This window comes from Octopus sinensis, linkage group LG14 (genome assembly GCF_006345805.1).
Source record: "Octopus sinensis linkage group LG14, ASM634580v1, whole genome shotgun sequence".
Taxonomy (NCBI): Eukaryota; Metazoa; Mollusca; class Cephalopoda; order Octopoda; family Octopodidae; genus Octopus; species Octopus sinensis.
The window spans coordinates 6174073-6188463 of NC_043010.1; the positions used below are offsets into that span (position 1 = coordinate 6174073).

General features: G+C 34.5%; 2 protein-coding genes across 3 annotated transcripts in view; both read right to left on the reverse strand.

The window, feature by feature from the left end:
- Positions 1-4353, reverse strand: part of LOC115218744 (protocadherin gamma-B1) — a 40862-nt gene extending 36509 nt beyond the window's left edge. For both annotated transcript variants that reach the window (XR_005001985.1, XM_029788653.2), the window contains exon 1: positions 4070-4353. The gene's annotated coding sequence lies outside the window, so the exon portion shown is untranslated. The remainder of the gene's footprint in view (positions 1-4069) is intronic.
- Positions 4354-13309: 8956 nt separating this feature from the next.
- The window catches only part of LOC115218969 (protocadherin gamma-B1-like), a 37629-nt gene continuing 36547 nt past the window's right edge, over positions 13310-14391 (reverse strand). The window contains exon 4 of the mRNA XM_029789003.2: positions 13310-14072. Within this exon, the coding sequence (XP_029644863.2) occupies positions 13810-14072 (263 nt within the window). The 3' untranslated portion in view covers positions 13310-13809. The remainder of the gene's footprint in view (positions 14073-14391) is intronic.

The window sequence follows — 14391 nt, forward strand, 5'->3', positions numbered from 1 at the left end:
GTGTAACAAAATGTGTATCATACATAAAGTAGATACATTATTGAACACCTAATTAATTTCAGTGTTCATCCTGAGATAGCATCTCTTGGTGGAAGCACTCCGTCGGTTACGACGACGAGGGTTCCGGTTGATCCGAATCAACGGAACAGCCCTGCTCGTGAAATTAACGTGTAAGTGGCTGAGCACTCCCAGACACGTGCCCCTATACCGTAGTTCTCAGGGATATTCAGCGTGACACAGAGGTGACAAGGCCGGCCCTTTGAATACAGGTACACCAGAAACAGGAACGTAAGAGGAGAGAAATTGTGGTGAAAGAGTACAGCAGGGATCACCACCATCCCCTGCCGGAGCCTCGAGGAGCTTTAGGTGTTTTCGCTCAATAAACACTCACAACGCCCGGTCTGGAATCGAAACGCGCCTCCTATGACCACGAGTCCGCTGCCCTAACCACTGGGCCATTGCGCCTCCACAGTATCTCTTATAGACATAGTGTTAAAAGATGCAGAAGTATATCAGTAGCAGATGAAATTTGTTCTGCAGAGAGGTAGTGATCACATTGCTAAATGTGCATTTCTCCATCTTTGGGCTTTGTCAATAAGAAGTTTCCATTGGTAACTTTATGCTAAGACAAAATCTGCCATTGCTAGTAAAAACATTGACTGAAAAAGCATTGATATCACACAGTGAAATTGAACCTAAGACCTAATGGTTGGGAGCAGCTTCACACATCTGCTTTGTATGATATATTCTAAATTCCAACTTGTTCTACTTTATGCACAAAAAAAAAAAAAAACTTTGTTGTCATAACCCTAAACGATTTAATTAATTTCAAATTTCATATGGAGTCATTCACAAGTTGTTATGAAATGAGTGGAGGCTGGTGCTATTAAGCACATGTGTAATTGCTATCCACACACAGCCGTTAACCAATGCCTTATGAATGAATTCGGAAGAGGAAACTCGGTTGAAATAAGTAGTATAAATGTGTGTGTGTGTGTGTATCTCACTGAATGATAACTGATGTTGGGTTGTTTATATCTTCTAATGATGCTGTTCAGCAAAAGGAGACTTATGGAATAAGGGATCTTTTCGGTTTGAACGGGAGTTTTTTCTAGCGGTGTCATATGAAATTGTCACCCATAATTATGACCCTAGTATCGATCTATTGCATTTCAATCTATTTTAGGGTTAGGGTTAGGGTTAGGGGTGGGGGAAAGGGTATCTTTTTTTTCTTCACAAATGTAAATAAACCCAATCTGTTTCTTAAACGAGGGACATATTCATACAGCACAGAATGTTGTTTACCTCAATAGACGTCATTGATTGATTGAAATTGCAGAAATTGAAGAAAAAACAACAAATATCTTACAAACTATAGAATTTTCTCAATAAAGCCAAGAGAAAAAGATGTTTTATAAACACATTCTACCAGTATACGAAGTTTAAAATTTTTTAGTTACCTAGAAATTATGTTAAAAACTGCCGTTCAAACCGAAAATATCCGGAATAAGTACTAAACTTAAAAGACAATAAGTACTAGGATTACTGGGCTTGAATTCACCATGAAGATGGTACTCCAGCATGGCCACAGTCAAATGGCAGAAAGAAATAAAAGAATACAAAATAGAAGGTACACACACGAACACACATAAGCACGTGTTTTTACATATGTATATAAATGTGTGTATGCAAATATATATAAATTTGCACCAAATATATATAAATATATATTCATCATTCTTAAACAATGTTGTCGACAGTGACTTTGAAGGTTCAGTCAGCCAAACTTAGAAGTCACTGTCAACAACATTCTTGTTTAAGAAGAATAAATTTGTACTCTACAAAAGTATAGAGTAACCCCTCAGGTTAATATAAAATTATTTTCATAATAACTGAACATAGAGATAGGTGCAGGCGTGGCTGTGTGGTAAGTAGCTTGCTAACCAACCACATGGTTCCGGGTTCAGTCCCACTGCGTGACATCTTGGGCAAGTATCTTCTGCTATAGCCCCGGCCAACCAATGCCTTGTGAGTGTATTGGTAGACGGAAACTGAAGAAGCCTGTCGTATATATGTATATATATATATATATATATATATATATATATATTATATATATATGTATGTGTGTGTGTGTTGTGTGTCTGCGTTTGCCCCCTCATTGCTTGACAACCGATGCTGGTGTGTTTACGTCCCCGTCACTTAGCTTTAGCGGTTCGGCAAAAAGAGACCGATAGAATAAGTACTGGCTTACAAAGAATAAGTCCCGGGTTCGATTTGCTCGACTAAAGGCGGTGCTCCAGCATGGCCGCAATCAAATGACTGAAACAAGTAAAAACAAAAACAAAAAGAAACAAATATCAATATATATAATATATATATGTACTTCTATACATTTATGTTTGTACACATATACATATACCTGTATATATAGGTGTATGTATACATACAAAAATATATATGTACATGTGTGTATATGTATGCATGTATGTATGTATGTATTTATTCATAAAAACGGAATGGGAGGTATGAAAAAATATTTACAAAGTGAGAAAATAAACCCAGGTTATCTTATCATAAGCGTAAGTGTTATCTTCCGCTCACATCTTCCCAGATGTTTCAGAGGGGGTAATCTACCTTTAATTTGTTTTGTTTTTTTTGTTGTTTTCTTTATCTTTTCATATTTCATTTTCTGTTATGAGACTTTAAAAACTTTCCCATTTTCTTATATATTGCAAGCTGCCTATGAAAAAGGGGCCAAGTCAGCTGAATATAATAGTCACTCACACAATGCTGACCTCTTTTGTATAAATCTCTTAATAACTGAAGCTTAGAAGAAAAATACCAGATCTACCTCATTGCATTAAAACAAATAAATATGTTTAGATATTATCATTGTTAGTAATAATGATGATGAAGAGGATGGTTATCAATGATTGATGTATGCAATGAATATATATAACAATGATGACACAACATACACACATATGCATCACGTGTATGTCATCATCTCTATTTATATAACTTTATATATGTATGCATACATGTATGCATGTATGTATGCATTCATGCATACATATGCATGCATGTATATATGTATACATTCATGTATACACACATGTATACATACATATGTATACATATGTGTGGACATATATACCTATATATATATGTAGCTATATGCATACACATACAAATATATGAACATGCATGTATGTATGTATGCATGAAGAGGATGGTTATCAATGATTGATGTATGCAATGAATATATATAATGATGATGACACAACATACACACATATACATCATATGTATGTCATCATCTCTATTTATATATTTTCATGTATGTATGCATGTATATATGTATGCATGTATATATGTATACACACATGTATACATACCTATGTATACATGTGTGGACATATACCTATATATATGTAGGTATATGCATACACATACAAAGATATAAACATGCATGTACATGTATGTATGTATGTATGTATGTATGTATGTATGTATGTATGTATATATGCAAGTATGTATGTATGTATGTATGTATGTATGTATGTATGTATGTATGTGTGTTTTGTTATGGTTGGGCAAAAATTGTAGAGTACAAAGTTATTATCCTTAAACAAAAATGTTGATAGTGACTTCGAAATTTAGCTGGTTGAAACTTTACATTTATCAACACAACTCACAACACAAATATATATGTATATATGTATACATATATACACACACATATATATATATATATGTATTTATATACACACATACACATGCATATATACACTCACACACATGTGCAAAAACATCGTGTGTATATGTACATATTTGTCTGTGTGTGTGTGTGTGTGATTGTGTCTGTGCTTGTGTAGAATTACGATAAAAGTTTTTGGGATGTTAACTGAGTTGACCAATTTTTTTTCCCTTTTGTTCATTCATGGAAAATACACAAAGAAAATGTGAATCATTGAAAAAGTATATAAATAATTACAATGCAAAATATCTATTTTATAAGAAGTTTGACGAGAAGGGAACAAAGAGAAAAAGTATTTTCACTTACAAAACAGAGAGGCAGGCCAGGACGTTCGATGTGTTGACAAAAGTTCTTGTCTGCTGCTGAACTGAAGAGAGTCTTAAATGCTGTTATTGGAGGCTGTGGGAGTTGTTTTGCCTTTGTCTGCGAGGAAGAGAGAGTGACTGGCTGGCTTCTTTTAGAAATGTGGTGTATGTGTGTATGTGTGTGTGTTTGTGTGCGTGAAGAGTACGAGAGAGAGTGAAGTATTTTTAAGTGAATGTGTATGAGGGCAGGTTTTGCATGTGCGTGTGCGTGCGCGCGTGTGTGTGTGCGTGCGCGCGTGTGTGTGTGCGTGCGCGTGTGCTGGGTGGGGGTGGGGGTCCCAACGGCAGAGCTGCCGAAGCTTGTATGATGATAAAAAAAAAACCCCTCCAATAAATATGGATAAATACATATATGCGTGTGAGTGTGTGTCTGTGTGTGTGTGTGAGTGTGCGTGTGAGTGTGTGTGTGCGTGTGTGTGCGTGTGAATGTGTGAGTGTGTGCGAGTGTGTGTGTGTGTGTCAGTGTGTGTGAGTGTGTGTGTGTGAGTGTGTGTGTGAGAGTGTGTGTGTGAGTGTGTGAATGTGTGTGTGTGTGAGAGTGTGTGTGTGAGAGTGTGCGTGTGTGTGTGCGTGTGCGTGTGTGTGTTAGAGTGTGTGTTAGTGTGTGAGAGTGTGTGTGTGTGTGTTAAATACAGTAATGATGGTGGAGTTTTGGGGGTTTAGAGTAGTGAGGCTATAGGGTGGGGGTTAGTGGGTGGGGTGGGCGGAAATACAGCCCCTGATGCCTTTAGCAGGCAATTAGATTTTTCAGTGAGAATGAGTCATCGTGTTTTGGTCCAGAACCATACACCTGCATTGTATGTCATCATCTCTATATCAAGAGTCGAACAGTTTAGGCTGAAGACAAAATATCATAGTAACATAAACGAAATAATAATTTAAAAAAAAAGGAAGAAGAATTATATTAAATAAATAAATAAATAAATAATTCCTATTAATGGCTACAGATTTTTACTCATATTATATTGTTCTTATAATGAATAAATGAAAAATATTTAAGGAATATTCTGGAAAACTAAAACGAAATAATATTAATTATAAAAAAAAACAATTGTCTTGAAATAAAAGAATATATTTTGGTTCTTTTAGAATTGATCCAAATGTCAGGATTCATTTTTGATTGTCTCGTCAGGAAGTTAATTTGCATTGTATTTGTATTCATGTATTTCTTTATTTTCTTTTTTTTCTTTGTCGTAAATTAAAATGTTTGTCTGAAATCCCAGTATGACCATAACAGTATTGTTCCAATTAGCTTAAATAGGTTATAATAATTAAAGCTATCCCAGTATAACAAAATCAAAATGGAAAAAAATATTTATTCAGGTCCTGCTGAAGAACATTTATTTGAAAAGTTGGGTATTTTATTCATTTTTTTTTTTGTATACTTGAATATAATATGAATAAAAACTTAAAATTCAATAAAAAGATTATATATTACATATTTTTTTCTTTAAGTGTCCGATTCTTCAAAACAATTGTCTTGAAATAAAAGAATTATTTTGGTTCTTTTAGAATTGATCCAAATGTCAGGATTCATTTTTTATTGTCTCGTCAGGAAGTTAATTTGCATTGTATTTGTATTCATGTATTTCTTTTTTTTTCTTTTTTTTCTTGTCGTAAATAAAATGTTTGTCTGAAATCCCAGTATGACCATAACAGTATTGTTCCCATTAGCTTAAATAGGTTATAATAATTAAAGCTATCCCGTTATAACAAATCAAAATGGAAAAATATTTATTCAGGTCCTGCTGAAGAACATTTATTTGAAAAGTTGGGTATTTTATTCATTTTTTTTTTTGTATACTTGAATATAATATGAATAAAAACTTAAAATTCAATAAAAGATTATATTTACATATTTTTTTTTCTTTTAAGTGTCCTATTCTTCATATATTTTCACCATCTTATACAAAATATTGGAGAGAAAAAGAGGAATTCTGCAATTAGTGTTAAAACAAAATATCTAATGTGTCTACTGTTAGTATAAATATAAGTTTGGTAGAATATTTCCTGTTTCATTCTGGGTATTTATCTAAAGACAGCTGACCAAAGTAGAATCTCAACAGCATGAACTAATTAACCATGCTTATTGCTGTTCTAATATCCAAGTTTTAATCAAGTGAAATGGTTTCTAAGCAATCCAATATTTAAGCTGATTATTTAAAATTTTTTATGTTTGAAGAATTATGTCTCAAAAGGATTTTTAATCTTTGGTTTATAATTCTGTCTCATTATGTTAATGATATTAATTATAAAATAAATATTGGTTCATAGTTGCTTTATACCGGTATCTATATGCTATATAGAACACATACCCTTCCCCGAGAAAGGCTTGTTTAGCTTAATGTTTAAATACAAAGTCCCAAAAGATTCCTGATAAAACCACAAACTGGAGTCTATGTTTATTTATTTATGCTTTGTTTGCAGTTCTTATCTAGTCTTATACACAAGGGAAAACTCCCCAAAAGATTCAAATTTAATTGAAATAAAATATATATAAATACATAGCAAGATGAGTCGGTGTTAAACATTTGCTCAGCATTGATCAAAGGATCTTATAATCAAATCCATTCTAGCCGTGACCATCATGTCTTTTATTTCAGTTTATCTAGAAGTATGTGTCCTCTTGTGGTAGGGGTGTGATCTGCAGAAAATTTATCTGCTATTTCTAGCAGTTTGAGCAACTACATAGAGAGTCTCTTGAAAAGTTGATAGTGGTATAACATTGGAGAGAAAAGATGGTTAAACTGATTTGGTAGCCAGACAACGAACTTGTTGAGAAGCCTGCATTTATATTCTATAACCAGCTTTGCATCTGCTTGTCCATGACTAAGGCACTTAACCCACTAAGACTGAGTCCGTAAGTCTTTATGTAAGTATGATGGTCAATATAACAGACCAGTCTAGATAATAGCAACGTTGTGGAATTGAAGAGGGACCTACTGGCTTATAGTGTTATCTACAGTTACTCCTGTGAGTAAAAGTTGTCTATGACAGACCAAGATCATAATAAAGGGGAAAGTTATCCCTCCTCCAAACACTAGCAAAATAAAGTAAACACTAGCCTTTTGATTCAGTAAAGCATGACGACACATTGAGAGGTGTACTTAGTAGACGCATAAGGGATATTTGTTCTCTTACGTAATGGCTCATACTATGTTACCCGATTGTACTATATACTCTTTACTCTCTCTTTTACTTGTTTCAGTCATTTGACTGCGTCCATGCTGGAGCACCGCCTTTAGTCGAGCAAATCGACCCCCGGGACTTATTCTTTGTAAGCCCAGTACTTATTCTATCGGTCTCTTTTTTGCCGAACCGCTAAGTGACGGGGACGTAAACACACCAGCGTCAGTTGTCAAGCAATGCTAGGGGGACAAACACAGACACACAAACACACACACACATATATATATATATATATATACATATATACGACAGGCTTCTTTCAGTTTCCGTCTACCAAATCCACTCACAAGGCATTGGTCGGCCCGGGGCTATAGCAGAAGACACTTGCCCAAGATGCCCCGCAGTGGGACTGAACCCGGAACCATGTGGTTGGTTAGCAAGCTACTTACCACACAGCCACTCCTGTGCCTATTGGCCACTCCTGCGCCTATAATAATATATCCTGTCCAAACTGACTTTATCCTCACTGGCTTAATTCACAGAACAGCAACAGCAACACTATGAAGAAGTACTTCTTTAAAACACTTTTCATTTCGACCTGCCTGAGTTTGCCAAAAGTTCTATGACACAAAATTGTTCATTTACCAGTGTTTATATTTAAATAAAAATATTTCTTTACAATTTTATATTAGTTATGGTGTAAACACCAGCTTGGATAATAAAGGAATTAATAATTTCTACTTAAGCATTTCAAATTTTTGATTATGGAAACACATGCACATGAGAACTATGGTTATGTAAGAATTGAATCTACAAACTTCTGGGAGTGCAGTCAGTATAATTGCCAAGTTTAGTCCATAAGGGACTGCTTTGAATAAAACAGTAGCACCATGATACAGCTGCTATCACTCTTGAGTAAGTGTAACTTGGTAAGGTGGACCATGCTGTTATTAACTGTTGTGCTGGTGGCACGTAAAAAGCATCATCTGACCATGGCCGATGCCAGCTCCGCCTTGACTGGCTTCTGTGCCAGTGGCACGTAAAAAGCACCAACTGATCGTGGCCGTTGCCAGCGCCGCCTTGACTGGCTACCGTGCCGGTGGCACGTAAAAAGCACCCACTACACTAACGGAGTGGTTGACGTTAGGAAGGGCATCCAGCTGTAGAAACACTGCCTGATCAGACTAGAGCCTGGTGCAGCCTTCTGGCTTCCCAGACTCCAGTCAAACCGTCCAACCCATGCTAGCATGGAAAACGGACGTTAAACGATGATAATGTAGCTACAAGCAGACATAGACAACATCTCATGTCTCTCTCATCTTTGACCTCAGCGGAACATTCAGGGTGTGATAGCTAGAGGGAGTGAGGACTGCACCAGTATCTGGCTTGCACTAATAACAGCTGCATAGCCTGCAATAATGTGAAATGAAGCATCTTGCTCAAGGGTTTGAATTAAACCCACAACCTTATTATTATGAGCTGAAACATCTTAACCACTAAGGACACACACTCCTCTGATGGAAAGACTATTGGAGCCCTTATCTTCATTACACTTATCCCCAGTTAACGTTTTCAGAGAAATGAGCCCTGTGAGGTGGAGTGGCTGTTGCAATGAGTATCGCTGGCCATGGGGCACAGCTGAGTGCACCATTTGTTCTGGGGTATATGGCCCATCGTTCCCTCCCCTCCTATCTTCAGCCATGAACTAGCACAGTTTTTATCATAGTAAGCCACAACAGATGAATAATAATCTTTTTACTCGAAGAAGACTGCATCATCATTATAAGAAATACCAAAAAATGTATCATCAATATGTATTCTAAATAATAGTTCTTGCATTAATTTTCTCTAACGAAGCACTTTGAGAATTTCAAGCAGTTTTTCTTGACTATTTTCAGCTTATATTGAAAAAAAAAAAAAAAAATTACATGTTTATTTATTTTAATACTTAGTTAATGAACACTAAACGAACCATATGCAAACGATAAAAAAGAAATCTCAGGATATAAAATTCAGGAAACCCCAGAACTGCTTTTTAAATATCCGTACAAAAATATTATTATTATTGTTGTTGCTGTTGTTGTTGCTATTATTCCAGGGTTGATTATACAAAATTATCAGTCAAGTACTAGGATCAATATACTTGACAAACACCTCCCTCAAATTTTTAACTATGTGCCAATGTTAGAAATCATCATCCTCATTATTATCATTATTATTATTGTTATTATTGTTATTATTATTATTATTATTATTATTATTGTTGTTGTTGTTGTTGTTGTTGTTGTTGTTGTTGTTGTTGTTATTATTATTATTATTGAGTGAGAGAGCAGTACATGCCATCAAAGTGACACTGGGGTAGAATATACAAAGCCCAGTATATATACCAATCATGACTACCTGTCTGATAAGTGTACACCAGGTACATGCATCACAACCAGATGTGCATGACTTGGTGATTTCAAATCAAGATAAACAACACATGACCTTGCAGGTGGGGGCCCGAGTTAGAATTGTCTTCAGGTCAAGTAGCCTGCCCTGCACAATAGGTCCCGGAATAAGGGTTGTTTAAGGATGTTGAATGAAACACCCATGTTTTCAGAGGTAATATCATCATCACCATCAGCATCATCATCATCATCATTGCTTTTGATTGTTATACTTAATTTTCAGCTCTTTTCCTTATTTGTTTTATATTTTTCATGGCAGAAGGCTCCTTTAAATTTTGTCATTGTAAATGAAATTTTGGAGCAAAAAAAAAGGATTCTTATAACTGGTTTCTCTTTATAAGCACCAAATATTTTGTAGTCATTCCAGTTTTCATAATGCTGTAGTAGTGGTACTAGTAGTAGTAGTAGTAGTAGTAGTAGTAGTAGTAGTAGTAGTAGTAGTAGTAGTAGCAGCAGCAGCAGTAGCAACAGCAGCAGTAGCAGCAGTCTCGATTGAGGAAGCATAACTTCAAAATCATTACAGCCAGGACCTTCCCATCTCTCAAGAGTTATCTAGAAATATATTATTTGATGGATTCTTTCTTTTTGCTTTTCAAAAATGCTAGGCAGTAGTTTGAGGAAACTTTATTGCATGACCACATAGACGTTCCTGGCTGCTATATTTAGCAGGTCTGGCAACCATGAATAGGGTGAGAAAAAAAAACCTTTCTGAGTCAAAGACTCAAAGGGGCATTTTTCTGGTTTTTGTGGCGTATATATTACCCTTGTACAAACTTGGCTTATCAAGGGATCTATAGCTACATCATGATACCCGCAAAGTATGTTGAGAAATATCAATTAAAAGTTTAGTTTTGATGACTGAATATATTAGCTTTTTGTGATGCTGATCCATCCATCTGTCTATTGCAGGATTATTCATTTTTGCCAGCTGAGTGGTGTACTGGAGCAATGTGAAATGAAGTGCTTGCTCAAGAACACAATTCATTGCCCGATCCAGGAATCAAGACTACAATACATTCGTGAGTCTCGTACCCCAACCACTAAGTCTGCATCTCCATGAATAGACTACCTTGTTAGCTTGTTATTATTTAAGTTATTCAGGTATATGATACTCAAGAAGACCTGTCATCCACAGCAGAAATGTTAAGGTCGCATCCCCTGGTGAAGAGCATTGTCCCGCAAGAGTCCTATGCTGGTGCCACATAAAGTGTGCTTGTGCTGGAGCCTCATAAAAACCACTCATGCTGGTGCCATGTAAAAGCCAGTGGTATGTTTAAAAGCACTCAGCACACACTGTAAAGTGGCTGGCATCAGGAAAGGCATAAAGCCATAGAAACCAAGCCAAATCAGAACGGAACCTGGTGCAGCTGGCTAGCTTACCAGCTCTGGTCGAAATGTTCAACCTATTCCAGCATGGAAAATGGACATTAAAACCCTTTCGTTACCAACCCGGCTGAAACCAGCTCTGGCTCTGAGTACAAATGTCTTGTTTTCATAAGTTTTTAATTAAAATTTTCCACTAAACCTTAGTCACAATTTATGTTCCTAACACTGGCTGAATGATAACTAAGTTATTTTACTAAATTCTTTGTTATATTTAAAGTAATTGAAAGAAACACAGAGCATCTCAAAATAAATACAGTAACGAAAGGGTTAACCCATATATGCCCATAAAAATAAAGAAGTCTTAAAATTCCACTGTATTTAGATTAAACATTATGGTAGGCTTTCACAATCTGGAAAAGAAGGACAGCATGCAACTGTTAGCTACGGGTGTCGACTGCCTAATGAGCATTGCTTCCCGGTGAGTTCATGTCCAAAGAAGTAGGAGCAGGTTTTACATTGTGAAAATGCAAAAAGGGGTATATATGCTGATGAAGGATGGTAATGAGGATGATGATATTTTAATATGGAGAAATATTCATTTGTTTTTTTGTTTTTTTTAAATAGTCATTAGGCACTAAAAGAATAAGGTGAAATCATGTCGTTTGCATTTTTTTAAAGAGCAGCATAAAAGAATAGAATTGGCACCAAACCAAGAAATGCTGACCACAATGTACAAACTTGGTTTATCGTGGGATCTTATAGCCACTTCATGATTCCCCCAAAGTATGTTGAGAAATATCAATTAAAAGTTTTGTTTTGATGACTGAATATATTAGCTTTTGTGATGATGATATAAAAATGGGTATATGGGTGTGTGTGTGTGTACATGTATACACACATAGATACATACTTACATATATACTTACATATGTACATATATATATATGTATGTGTCTGTGTGTATGTTTATATGTTAGGGCTATATATACAAGCAATGCATATGAGTGATATATATATATATATTTAATGGTGATATACTTGATGATTGTAAGCACCTGTATATGCCAGCTAGTGGTGTAGGTGATAGGATATATTTATGTCTTTGGTGTGGTAATTGTGTGCGGCTGAAGAAGGCTGTTGACCTACATGTTATATCAATTATACATTGATATAAATTGTTCAATAAAGCCAGAAACATATGTACCGCAAAACCCTTTGCATCCTGTTTTTCTTTTAATGGTAATATATATATATATATATATATATATGTATATAAATATATATTATATATATATATATATTATATATATATATGTGTGTGTGTGTGTCATTATTTAGTTTTGTATGTTTGTATGTATATATGTATGTGTGTTTGAGAGTAATATATGCTTAGTGATGATATTAAAAGGGGTACTACATATGTGGTGGTAATACATGTAAGTGGCATATATTAAGTGAAGATATAAAAAGGGGTACTATATATTTGGTGATTATATACATATAGATATAAGTGACATATGCTTAGTGGTGGAATATATCGATATATAATAAGAGTGATACGTATTTGGTGGTTATATATAGATATACATAAGTGATATATATATATATATATATATGTGTGATTTTAGGTAACAGTTTAGTTGAATAATGGTCTAAAATATATTGGAGGCAACCACTGTAGTTAATATTTGACTATTAAGATACAACTGACGGGTCTTTCACTAAATGAACATAATGAATATAGAACCCCATTTTAGGGAACAGTAATTAGGCACCATAATTTTAAAAGGAAAAAAATCCTTATCAAATGTTAATTAGTATGACTTATTGGCTATTGTTTATTGGATGAAGATTTACTATGATTGGGCAGACATTGGAGGGATTTCAATGTAAATGAGTATAAAAATATTTCATTATATTAGAATTGTCAGATATAAAAAAAAAAAAATTAAGAGAAATTTTATACTGAATCAAGAAATGTACTATGAATATAAAGTGTTTGTGTGTGTGTGTGTGTGTATGTGTGCATGTGTGTGTGTGCGTATGTGCATGCGCATGTGTGTGTGTGTGTGTGTGTGTTTTGGATATTTACATGCATGAGTATATGAGGAAATAAAGGAGTAAATATTGAATAAAACATACCAGGTATACCAGGTATATATATATATATATACACATACATACATATATATATATATATATATATATATAGACACATGCACACATATATGTATATGTATATTTGTACAGTATGTTTTTGTATATAGGTTTTTTTCTTTGTGTTCAAATCTGTGTATTATATATTAAGAATGAAATTCAAACTTCTGAGTCAAAGATACAGACCCTCAATAGAGTTCAAATTCTATATTCAATATACAAAAATAATAAAAATCACATGATTTGAGTGGATGTTTTGAAGCATTGAGCCTTTTATATACAAGGTGTTCATAAATTATTTTTACAACTTCCACAATTTATCACTTAGATGTGTTGTATGCAACTAATAGAGCACCTGTGGAAGTGTTATTATATTTTCAATAAAATTTTATTTGTTTGCCTATGCTTTCCAATAAACTCTGCTGAGTTATCCTTATTTTTCATTTTTTACTGAATTTTTTAAATTGTAAAGATAATTTATGAACACCATGTATTATATTACCATAGGTAATTCTCTCATTCGATATAAAGGTTTGCAATACTGAAATGTGTCACATCCTGGTCGTAATGTATAAATTTAAATTTCTTAATGGAACTTTTATGTGTGTAGTTCCATAAGTTACATCTTTGGTATTGCTGGCAGTGGTTTTGAATAGCAATTGAAACTGTTTTTCTTTGGTAAATTCCAAGGTTTTGATGCCAATGTAGGATCTGTTGGGTTAGCTCTGTTTGATTTCAGATCAATGATATCGGTAGGAAGCGGGTTTTTAGGTTTGTTCAGTGACTGATTGCATTCTGGTGAGGAAGTGTCATAGTCACTCTTCTTGTTGAAAGACTGTTGGGGATATTCAGGCAATTCCGGTTCTATCTCGTCCATTCTGGCTGATGACAAAAAGAAAACAAAACACCAATAAGAAATATAAAAAGAAAACGGGAAAAAAAAATTAAATAAAAAATAATAAATAATAGGTGCAGGAGTGGCTGTGTGGTAAGAAGCTTGCTTCCCAACCACATGGTTCTGAGTTCAGTCCCATGGCAAGTGTCTTCTACTACAGCCTTGGGCCAACCAAAGCCTTGTGAGTGGATGTGGTAGATGGAAACTGAAAGAAGCCTGTCGTATATATATATATATATATATATATATATATATATATATATATATACATATATTTTATATTAGAGATAAACCACTATTAGGCAA